At 45.0% G+C, this 12,103-nt stretch overlaps 1 protein-coding gene across 8 annotated transcripts in view; it reads right to left on the bottom strand.

Annotated features, from left to right (window-relative positions):
* Positions 1-12,103, bottom strand: part of UIMC1 (ubiquitin interaction motif containing 1) — a 101,425-nt gene that overhangs the window by 23,115 nt on the left and 66,207 nt on the right. For all 8 annotated transcript variants that reach the window (XR_013541801.1, XR_013541802.1, XR_013541800.1 and 5 more), the window contains 2 exons: positions 10,685-10,764; positions 380-545 (listed from right to left, as the gene is read on the bottom strand). Coding sequence is in view for 4 of the 8 variants with exons in the window: in XM_078385578.1 (XP_078241704.1) it covers positions 380-545; positions 10,685-10,764 (246 nt within the window). In the remaining 4 variants the exon portion in view is untranslated. The remainder of the gene's footprint in view (positions 1-379; positions 546-10,684; positions 10,765-12,103) is intronic.

The following is a 12,103-nucleotide window of genomic DNA, read 5'->3' as shown; positions in this document are numbered from 1 at the left end:
TGGAAGGCCAATCACGCAACCCTCTGTCTCCCCCCTCAGTCTTGGCATCCCATCAGTGAGGTAGCCACACATCCTCTCTTTGGCAACACCAAACTGTTCTCCATCCTGCTACCCTACAGGGTCCTTGCATATGTTTGAACCTGAACACCACACATATTAAAAATGAATATAAATGATTTCTCCCCGCCCCCCCCCCCAAGAAGTAGACAAGCAGGCTGGAGGACACTGCTGATCCCATTCTGGTTTTTCAAATTTTGCTTAAACTACTCCCAGTAGGGAGTAGTTTAGTGCTGCAACTGAAAAGCAAAACATCCAAACTGGTGCACAAATAGAATGAATCATCAGAAAAAAGTGGCATATGAGAACAGGTTTAGCAAACCTGGGGCATCCTCAGTTATGTCCTCTCCCATGCCATTACAATACATGGCATGCAGTTCGATTTCTGAAACCGGGAACGTGCGATCACAGAGTGGACATGCCACAGGGTCATCAGGTGGAGGGTCATGAGAAGACATGTTCTCTGCAGCATCTTCCTTTGCATCACCCTGTGAAGAGGAGGAGGAGGAGATCAGCTAAGTGGTCTTCTTGCAGTTTTAACTCTTCATTCATGCTTAACTAAGCTTTCTTGATCCCGCTACAATTTCTGGCCACCCTGAGGCACTGCGCTTCATACATCAGCTTTTATTCCCACTGAACAAGCCAAAGAACCCTGCACTGATAAGTGAGTGCTACGGCACTAATATCTTCTAAGGCATACTTCAAAAGCACCCTGCCCTCCCAGATCATCATCAGGTTCCCCAGAGAGCCACCTGCTCTGTTGAAAACAAAGATCACCTGCGCTGCTGTTACTGTGACTCCCTGGGGAAAGAATAAAGCATCCTTGAATTGAGAAAGGATGAGTGTTAGAGAGCAAAAAAATAAAAACAAACCAAAAAGGTGCTAAGAAGAAATTCCTGCACCCCAAATCCAGGATGTAGTCAATCTGTGTTGCCTGCAGAGTATGCATTCCTCTACAATAAAAAGAAAGGTTCCCTCCTTCTCTATGGGAAACCAATGGGAATGTTTCATCTAGCTAGACGTTTTATTTATTATATTCTGCCTTCTAGAACCCTCAAGGAGTCATACATGGCTCTCCTCTTTCCCAGTCTGTTCTCACAACAGCCCTGCCAGGTGGGCCAGGCTGAAAGGCACCCTAAGGTTACACAGTTAATTTTCATGCCAGGGAGCCAGTTTGTGTGTGATCCAGGATTCAGCACTGAGTCTGGATACATAGGTTTCAGCAGTGGTGAGGACTGTATTTTCACAGTTCGCTAGTAAGCAACTAAATAAGTTAGCAAGTAAGTTCAGTGCACCACCTATACTCATCCCTTGAGATATCTGGTTTCTGCTATAACATGCCTTAGTTATACCTTGCCTAGATTAACACAGCACATTCTACCTGAGTTCCATTTGGAGTGTTTAGAAACTTCAGTTGGCTTAAAATGCTGTAGCCAGACTGCTGGTTGACGCGAATTACAGGGAGGATATATCTCCCCTCGCACAGCAGGTCCAATGGCTGCTGGCCCGTTTCTGGGCTCAGTTCAAAGTGCTGACCTTTCAAGGCCCCAGCAGTATGGATCCCGGTTATCTGAAGAGCTGAATCACCCTATATGAGACTCTCCGGCTCATCACTGGGGCGAAGAAATTTCAGCACATCGCCCCCATTCTGGCCACCCTTCATTGGCTACCGGTTCATTTCCGCGTCGACTTCAAGGTTATGATGATAACATTCAAAGCCCTAAACGGTTTAGGACCTCAGTACCTATCAGAACGCCTGCTCCCAGCCAGACCTGTTCGTAATACCCGTTCCTCACAGGCAGGGCGGTTGAGAGCCTTGGCCCAGAAGGAGGTCTGGAGGGAAAGAACAAGAAACTGGGCCTTCTCAGCGGTCACCCCCCCTGCTTGAGGAACCATCTGCCCATGGTTGGACGGGTTTACACGAGCATTGAAAACGTGGCTCTTCCGCCAGGCTTTCCCTGAGCATTAAGCTGCTGATACCTCTGCTTCTCTTTTATTTATTATTATTAATATTTATTTTATTTATATCCCTCCTATCTAGTCAATCTAGGCGGCTTTTATCATCCTTCTTGCCATCCTTTCATCATTCTTTCTATCATCTTTATAGTCATCTGATTTCATTTATCCTACTAGTTACTGTATATGTTGAATGTTTGTATTCTTTTATTCTTATTGTGTTTTAATACTGTTTTCTTTCTCTTGTTGTTGTTAGCCGCCCAGAGTGGCCTGGCAGCCAGATGGTGCAGGGTATAAATCTAATAAATGAATGAATGAATGAATGAATGAATCAATAAGATCCTCCAGGGAGGCTCTTCTCTTGGTTCCATCGTCTTCAACAGCTCGTTTGGTAAGGGGAGGGCCTTCCCAGGCTGCAGAATGCACTTCCCCAGGAAGACAGGTTGGATCCTTATTTCTTGTCCTTGCAGTGGCAAGCTAAGATATTCCATGGTGGTATTGTGAACTGGAGAATAAAAGTGCGAAGAAGAGAGAGAGTGAGCCATCCCCCCGTACGTCTATAGAGGAGGGTAGAGATAGAGAAGTAGAGAAAGTTACAGAAGAAGTGAAAGGGATGAAGGTGGGGAAAAGGGGGGAGGAGTTAGGGAAGCAAAAGAAGGGGGTAGATGTGTTCTTGACGACAGAGGAGGGGGACAAGTGAGGAGAGATGAGGAAGGTGGTTGTTTTAGAAGATGAGTGGCAGGAGGAGGAAGGAGGACCACGAGAATTCAAAATACCGCAAAAGAAAGAGATAAGGGATGGAAGGCATGAGAACCTAGAAAAAGAGAGAAAAGAGGGTGACATAAAGATACCCATAGAAGTTTTAGGACTGGAAGAATGGACCATACTGATGTATCCTTGAGGCTGAGGTCCTTGGAGGAAGGTAGTCCGGCCGGGACCTCTCCAGCCAGATCAGAAGCCACCCGAGGGAGACTGGCTGCGTCACCCCTGTTGCAGAACTATATGTGCGGTGAGGAGTGGATGTTTGCGAAACCCGACTGATCAGGAGAGACTTGGGCGCTCTCCCCATTGAGGAAAGAAAGCTATGGAGGAAGTTTACCCTTGTTGTGGACAGATTTTCCTGTAGACCTTGGTCACGTTGACCCCACAGAAGTTATTGTTGAGAAACCTAAGAATCTTGTTAATAAAGGGTTTGTAGTTAAAGAAACATCTACTCTGTCCTTTCCCGCCAAAACTGAGGAACTGTCAGATACTGTCAATGAACCCTGTCACAGGGATGCTGTATATTATGAACTGAGGTGGGTGTTCTTTAATTGGTGGTTTTTAAAACTATTATTTTTCAACTTTTTAAAATATATATAATATATCTTACTGTGTTTTCAACTGTGTTAATTGACTGCAAGCCACTGTGGGTCCCCTATGGGAACAGTGAGAGATAAATGAAAGAAATGAAAACTAAGTGAATCAAATAAAATGTTGCAAAAACTGCATAGTAGAAAGTTATGGGTGTGTGAGGGCATGCATGTGTGCATATGTGACAGCGAGCTGCACAGAAGAGGAATCTGGACATATCTTTTGACCAAAATACAACCATTTGTATCAGCTTCAAGCGCTCCTGGATGAAACAGATGCCCTGGATCCATTTCAGTCGGGCTTCAGGCCGCGCCACGGTACAGAAACGGCATTGGTCGCCCTGTGCGATGACCTACTGAGGGAGGCCAACAGGGGCAAAGTGTCTCTGTTGGTTCTCCTAGACATCTCAGCGGCCTTTGATACCATTGACCACGGTATCCTCCTGGGGAGGCTCTCCGAGTTGGGAATAGGTGGCCTGGCATTGGCTTGGCTCCGTTCCTTCTTGGAGGACCGTCCCCAGAGAGTGCAGCTTGGGGAGAGAGTCTCGGCCCCGTGGAGCCTCAATTGTGGGGTTCCACAGGGGTCGATTATCTCCCCAATGCTATTTAACTACATGAGGCCGCTGGGTGGGGTCATCAGGGGATGTGGAGCCTTGTGTCATCAGTATGCGGATGACACTCAGCTCTACATCTCCTTTTTGCCAACCGCAGGAGATGTCATTCTGTGCCTTCACCGCTGCCTGGAGGCCGTACTGCAATGAATGCAGGAGAACGGGCTGAGGCTGAACCCGGACAAGACAGAGGTACTGAGGGTGGGTGTCCCCACAGTGGGGGGTTTGGGAAACTCCTTCTTTTTCAGGGGGTGACCCTCCCTGCCAAGGATGGGGTCCGCAGTTTGGGGATCCATCTGGACCCGGCGCTCACTATGGAATCCCAGGTGGTGTCTGTGGTCCGAACCGCCTTTTTTCATCTCAGGCGGATAGCCCAGCTGCGGCCCTACCTAGATGTGGGGGCGCTCACCACCTTGGTGCATGCGCTCATAATCTCAAGATTAGACCACTGTAATGCGCTCTACGTGGGGCTTCCTTTGAGGCTGCTGCGGAAACTACAGGTGGTGCAGAATGCGGTGGCCAGATTACTCAGTGGAGTGAGAAAATTCCAACATATCTCGCCCACTCTGGCCGCACTGCATTGGCTGCCCATCCGATTCCGCATCGACTTCAAAGTGTTGACGCTTACGTATAAAGCCCTAAACGGTTTAGGGCCTCGATATCTGGTGGAACGCCTACTCCCACCAAGATCTACCCGTGTCACTCGAGCGAGCCAGGAGGTGAGGCTGAGGAGCCTAACGCCGAGGGAGGCCCGGAAGGAGAAGACAAGAAATCGGGCCTTCTCGGCGGTGGCTCCTCGCCTCTGGAACAATCTACCTCCTGGGATTCGCGGGGCTCCCTCGCTGGGTATCTTTAAGAATCAATTGAAGACATGGATGTTTCGGCAGGCCTTTCCTCCAGATAATTCCTGATGTTTCTTTTCTTTTCCGCTGCACTTGGTTTCTATTTTTGTAAAGTTTTTATTATTTACTTTGTTGTATGTATGTATACTTTTATTACCTGATGTTAGCCGCCTAGAGTGGTCCTGAGTTGGCTAGATAGGCGGGATATAAATAAAATAAAATAAAAATTTGAGAATCATGTCAAGTTTACAAACTTAAGTAACCACTCAAAATTAAGCATAATAAAGCTATCAGACCAAGGCAACTGTTGCAACAGAATGTGTATTTTTGATAGCCTTTTGATCACAATTGCCTTCAATCATGTCTCCTGTCAAAGATATATTTTGGGCTTAACATATGTTTTCTTTCCTAATTCTCAATGCAAGTTCAAATTTGATGCAAAAATACTGAAATATAGTCATCTGGCTTTATCAAAGTGATTCAATTCAGAAGATGAAGTTAGAGGTCTTTTGGAGATCTCCCCTATACCCTTACAAAGTAGAGTTTCGCTTTGTTTTAGAAAAGCAGCATGTTGAACTGCTTGAAAGTCAGCTTTGTGAGGTGCTGTGAAAGGGGATTTTGTCTGATCGTGAATATGGCCAAAGAACTGATAATGTTTAAGAACACTAGTAATATTTGTACCCCATGATAAAATTTAGGTGAATAAACATATTTTAAGTTCATCGTCTTATATTTTAAGCTCTCTTCTCATTTTACCTTTTAAAATTATATTTTAAATAATCTGATTTGCCAGAAGCTGGGGGGGGGACACACCTAGTTTCTATTATGTTGGTACTGCTTCTTGGTACTTCTTCAGTTGGATATTCTTACAGCACGAATGTGAGGGCTAAGAACACACAACTGGTCATATATAGTACGAATTGCCCTAAGTAGTTGTTGTTGGGCAAACAATGAAGAAAAGCTCCTGCCTCTACTGTAGGCACTTGTGAGTGTCCTGCAAACATCTATTAAACCAGGGCTGAAAAGAGAGGAGCCTGAGTTAGGTAGAACTTTGCATTGATCCAGCAGGGCTCCTTTCATGTTCTTAACAAGGACACATCTAGTTCAGCAGCCAGTGAGCTTCCAATGGTTGTCTGCCTAACTACAAGAAAAGACTGAGGGTCAACTAGAAAACACACTTGGATTGTTCTGGAAGACGTGCTCCCTCAGGAGACAAAAGACATACAGTTTGTCATAGTACATGACTTTCCTTATCTTACATTTAGCATGCTTTGTTTGAGATTGGTCATTCAAAGGTTAAACATGCACATATCTTATTGCACATCTCTGTGCAAATCACACTGCAAGGGTGAAACTGATTAAATGAATGAAACAGGAATTTCCTTTAACATTTAGTACTGAGATAGCCAAGACTGTTGTTTTGTCCTAAAACATCTTTTAAGTCTTCATGGCTAAGTGCCAGTGATAGATCTCTCTTTTATGATTGTGTGCACCCAGAGATAAAAATGTTGCGAAGTACCCTATAAGACAGAAAGGAGAGTGCATTGTTTTCATGCAGGGTTCAGGTACTTCAATTATGTATTGATAAGCACCTTTGGACTGGATGAATCCCAAGCCGGAATTAAGATTGACAGAAGAAATATCAACAACCTCTGATATGCAGATGATACCACTCTGATGGCAGAAAGTGAGGAGGAATTAAAGAACCTTGTAATGAGAGCGAAAGAGGAGAGTGCAAAAAACAGTCTGAAACTCAACATCAAAAAAACTAAGATCATGGCCACTGGTCCCATCACCTCCTGGGAAATAGAAGGGGAAGATATGGAGGAAGTGACAGATTTTATTTTCCTAGGCTCCATGATCACTGCAGATGGAGACAGCAGCCACGAAATTAAAAGACGCCTGCTTCTTGGGAGGAAAGCGATGACAAACCTCGACAGCATCTTAAAAAGCAGAGATATCACCTTGCCAACAAAAGTCTGAATAGTCAAAGCTGTGGTTTTTCCATTACCGATGTATGGAAGTGAGAGCTGGACCATAAAGAAAGCAGACCGCTGAAGAATTCATGCCTTTGAATTGTGGTGCTGGAGGAGGTTCTTGAGAATCCCCTGGACTGCAAGGAGAACAAACCTATCAATTCTAAAGGAAATCAACCCTGAGTGCTCACTGGAAGGACAGATTGTGAAGCTGAGGCTCCAGAACTTTGGCCATCTCATGAGAAGAAAAGACTCCTTGGAAAAAACCTTGATGTTAGGCAAGTGTGACGGCAAGAGGAGAAGGGGACGACCGAGGATGAGATGGCTGGACAGTGTCTGCGAAGTAACCAATATGACTTTGAACAAACTCCGGGAGGCAGTGGAAGATAGGAGGGCCTAGCATGCTCTGGTCCATGGGGTCACGAAGAGTCGGACACAACTAAACAACTAAACGAATGAACGAACGAAGTACCTTTACCTATTTGGGTGTTAGTTTATCACTTGGGTACCCTATTCCCTTCATAGATTAGGTTGCCCAAGACTACTCAGTGAACTTCCTAGCAGACTAGGAGCCTTGATCAGTCTTCTCGGGAAGGCCCCAAATATCCATTCCAACCCACTGCCCTTCTGGTGACAAATATGTAGCAAACATACAGCATCTGCTTTGGATTAATTCCTAATATAAATTAAAAGCCACCCTGGGTGTTGGATAGCATGCGAGTGGTCTGTTGGTTCAAAAATACTAGTCCCTTAGCTCTGTGGCAGGTATACAGTATGAAAGGAAAACTTATCTGAGTTATTTCTTGGCTTTTTGTGGGACCAAGCTAAGCACTATTATCTGCTAAAAACTCGCCCATTTTAAAAATCAGCAGCGTTTCAGAGTCATAGTGCCATTTCTCTGTCTAAAATGCAGAACCTGAACCTTAAACTACAGTATTCGTATTTGTAAGAGGTAGCAGCAGACTGACTGCTGCCATCTTATTCTTAATAGTGGAAAGCTTCTACCTAATGTCAGTCTTACTAAAAGGTTCCTAAACATTTGCCAGAACCATTAAAATGTCTGTTGAAATGTTAAACCAGCAAAATGGAACCTGGGGGAAAATAATCTAAGATGGGTGGATTTTATCGGGGTAAGACAAGGAGACACATACTCTTACACAACTACAGTCATCTGTATCTTTATTGGAGTTCCAAGGAAACCATTGCCTGAGGTAGCTTGATTGACTGCTTAGGCATGCTTCATTTTTTGTTTTCTGAGCGGTCTCTATTATGTAGGCCCGTTGCTTAGCAGCTTCATTATAGAATCTACATTGTCAAGTAAGAGCCCAGTTCCATGTGAGGAATTTCATTGACTGATTGAAGACTGTTTGTATGTGTGGGTGGGTGTATGATTGGTCCTTTCTTTTAAAAAAAACCATCCAATTTCAAATGTGCCAAATTCCCTGCTGACAGGTGATCAGTACCAAATTGCAGGGACCATCAACAATTCTGCAGACAAAACTCTACACAAAATCCTTTTCTGCAGAGCTCAGTGTCCAAAGAAGAAGAATCAGGCGAAGGGTTCCACTGCTGTTCAGCTGTGCTGCAGCTAGAACAACAGCAATGCATGTTCCCAGGTATTTCACATTCTGCAATTGCAACATCTCATTCAATGCCATTATGCTGTGCTGTGCCATGAAGGCATACCAAGCACAGAATGAAACATGCCGAAAATGACCATTTTAAAAACAATCAAAATAATATTAGCCTAATAAGATGACACATACACAGATGTGTTCTTTGCTCCTTCCCAATTCCACTTTACACAGCCTTGCAGATCACATCTTTCGTAAATACCAGGTGTCCAAATAAACTGCTTGCACTCCCACAGTAAACAACTCATTGTAAATGTAAATGCAGCATTATGTCGCAACACTTGTCAGCCCCTCTCCCTCCGAATGTTTTTTGACAAGCCTGGGAGAACGGCTGAGAGACGCCTTAGCTGCATGACTGGCTGCCCAACCAGCAAAAGGGGACACAGCACTATTCCACACCACTTCGAAGGGGAGATGCCCTGAGGAACTAAGGGCTCCTCTGTCCAAAGAGGGCTCACGTTTTGGGGACAGCAACAGAGTGTTTGCAAAAAGAGCCTTTGATGAACAGAAGATCAAACTAGATGCTGCATCTCTCTCTCTCTCTCTCTCTCTCTCTCTCTCTCTCTCTCTCTCTCTCTCTCACACACACACACACACACACACACACACACACACACACACACACACACACACACACTCACACACACACTCACACACACACACACACACACACACACACACACGTTAACAACTGAGCCATGTAAGACAAGGTGCTGTGATTCTTTGCCTAGAGAGCTGAGTTTCAACTCCTGCCACAACATTCAAGTCCTTCTGTTCAGCCACATTAAAAGACAGAGCTTGGGGAATTCATCTTGTTAGGCTACAAACATCACCATCCCAGAGCCAGCATGGTCAGGAACCAAGCTGGTTGGGGATTCTCTGCAACCAAACACAGTAACCTTCTCAAGCACTGGTCACAGTTCTGGAAGGCCTAATGGGGTCCAATACCCTGGGCGAAAAGATCTATCGTTTCCATCAGCCTACTGTTCTATCTGGATAGTTATTTCAAGATACAACAAGCTTTTATTTCAGACTATTGCTAAAATGCAAGGCGCTATCCCTGCTACCAGGCCTGGTTATCATAAATGTTCCTCCCATTTTCATAACCACTAGATAAATCACATCATAAGTTGTGAGAACTCTGCTCTGCAGCGGGTATGCTACCACACACGTGTCAAAGGTCTGTCCGAGGAATGGCATCCGGCCTGAAAAATGACAGAAAGGGATTGAGACTCATTGCAAGCACCTGTGATAATGTGAGGCTGCTCCAATATGTAAAAAGCCATTCAACGTATGAAAGACACCTTGTACCGAGTAGAAACTCCTTTTTTACTCAAGGTTCCTCTTGTCAAGCATTCTTCAATTTCATGCACCCTGCCAGAGTGATGCTCAGAAACCCCTTTGATATCACCCTCCTTCTTAAACTGCAGCCTAAATAGGGTATCTTTTACCAGAAGCAGCGACTGAAGGTAGATGTCATTGTTGTGACAGCTGTGAAATGACTGCAGAAACAGGTATGGTGACACAGGAAGGCAAAGCAAAGACAACACCATACATTTGGTTAAGATGTGGCGAGCAATCAGAAGCCACAGAAATATCTATGGTTGGCAAAAAAAAAAAAAAAAAAAAAAAAGACTCTGAACACTTGTTAGTGGCCCAAAGCCTTTATAGGCACAGCAAGTTGTCCATGTAGTTAAACAGCTATATTCAGAACGATGCCAAAACATGCCATATTCCACTGTCTCCTTTCTGGCATAAGCATACAATCCCTTCAGAGAGCAGTAACAAGCCACTAGCATAGGTTTAAGCACAGTGCAAAGTCACACTTTTGCCAACATGCTTGCAATCTCTTTGTTCAGTCAGATACACGTGCCTCAGGGACAAGCAACCAGCTTCCTTTCATTAGCAGGACCTAGCAGTGTCCTTTGGCACATCACAACTCACGTAGCACATACACTGATAGGTGTTGTCTGCAAGACAACCGATGTGAGAAGTCCACAGTAGTCCCCTCAGCTAGCAGAAGATGCTAAGCTTGCAGCCAATGGCCTCAGAGCCAGTGGACGAGAAATTACTGGGATGGGTTCACGGCAAAAGTGAGGGAGGGGAGCCACTGAGACAAAACACACACACACACACACTCCTACACAAACATTTCATGGCAGGGTATGTAGTAGTTTGCAAAGCAGCTCATTTTGGAAGACAAGGCTCTGCACCCCAGATGCTTCACTAGCTGCTATCCCTTAGGGATTTGCTTACCTGCAGAGAGACATCTTTCCTGGATGAATGGATTTCTCCGCTCTCTGGCTCAATAGCTTGCGATGGACTCGGCTGGGTCTCTGCAACAGAAAGCTCCTATCTTAGCAAAGCCCACCCACCCCCCAGTTCTCCTTGAGCCCCCCTCCAACCCTGAAGCACATTCCACACTAGCTGATAAAACTTATCCCATTTGCTTTACAGTGTCTTCACAGTTTCTAAACATATTTTAGACTTGTCACAAATGTTAGCAGACAATGTGCAACAACATAGCTGGAGCAAAAGTTTAAAGCTGTACTGCAGCAATGTGTGGATGAAACCACTGCCACTCTTCAGCATGAATCAATAAGGCACAGGAGCTGTACATCAGGGTTAGGTGTTTGCTGGTGAGCAGCACAAAGCCAAAAGCAAAGATCTCCCACTTAGGAGAAGGACTACACACCTATTACTTTGCTGTACAGCTTGCCTTCTCTTTGTATCCTCAGAACACCACCCCTCAGTTGTTACCAACAATGAACACCTCATCCAGTCTCCTGCAGTGAACCACACAATTAAATTTGTTTCTCAATGAGATCTGACATTGGAGAAAAAAAGCTTGCTTTAGAAAAATAAATTTCAAAATCAGATTGGGTTTGGTGGAGAACACTTTAACCTTGAATAATTTTCTCGCTTACTGAATATAGGAAAATTCCTTTCCCCTAGCATGTTTTTGAAAATGTATGCTTAAGGCAGATGGATTTGTAAGCACTGCTGTATGACCGATCTGCTTTGCATGGGGGGGGGGGGGGGAGGGAACCAGACATTGTTCAGGACACCATCAATAGAACCAGGAGGTGAGCGGCACTGGCTTCTTGCTAGCTAAGCCTCCTGCCAGATCTGGGGTTAGCACCCTGGGATTCAGATGGCCAAATAGTTAATAGCCATTGTGGCTTCATTAAACGCACTGTTGGAGAAGGCAGAGAAGGAAGGCCCTTTTGCCCAGCCAGAGAAGTGGAAGGGATATTTCTTTCAGTTTCTGAAATACAAGATCAAGACTTCTTCTCCCTAAGAAATAAAGACTGCAATAAAACACTTGAATAAGTGATACTAGGACAAAAGAGAGCAGCTCAGCAGGTGGTGCTCACTTTGAAGCTCAGACTGGTGCCAAGCCAAAAGAAAAGGGAAGGAGGCAGCAGTAAAGTGTGGCTAGCAGCATCCTTTATGGTATCCCAAGGGAGGCATTCCAGGGAAACATGAGGAACATGAAGCCCCCAACCCAGCTGGCTCTCAAGGGGGGTCATCAATATAACTGCCCAAATGAAAGGATACACAGAGAACTGAGCTGCCTGCCTTTCTCCTGAGCCCAGAATCACAAGGACTGGGAGGCCAGAGGCCGGTAGGACTTTGTGTTTTTTCTAAACAAGTGAGTGTGGCTTCTCCAGA

Source organism: Pogona vitticeps, chromosome 2 (genome assembly GCF_051106095.1).
Source record: "Pogona vitticeps strain Pit_001003342236 chromosome 2, PviZW2.1, whole genome shotgun sequence".
NCBI lineage: Eukaryota > Metazoa > Chordata > Lepidosauria > Squamata > Agamidae > Pogona > Pogona vitticeps.
The sequence above is the reverse complement of the archived record's forward strand: the minus strand, read 5'-3'. Positions and strand labels throughout refer to the sequence as shown.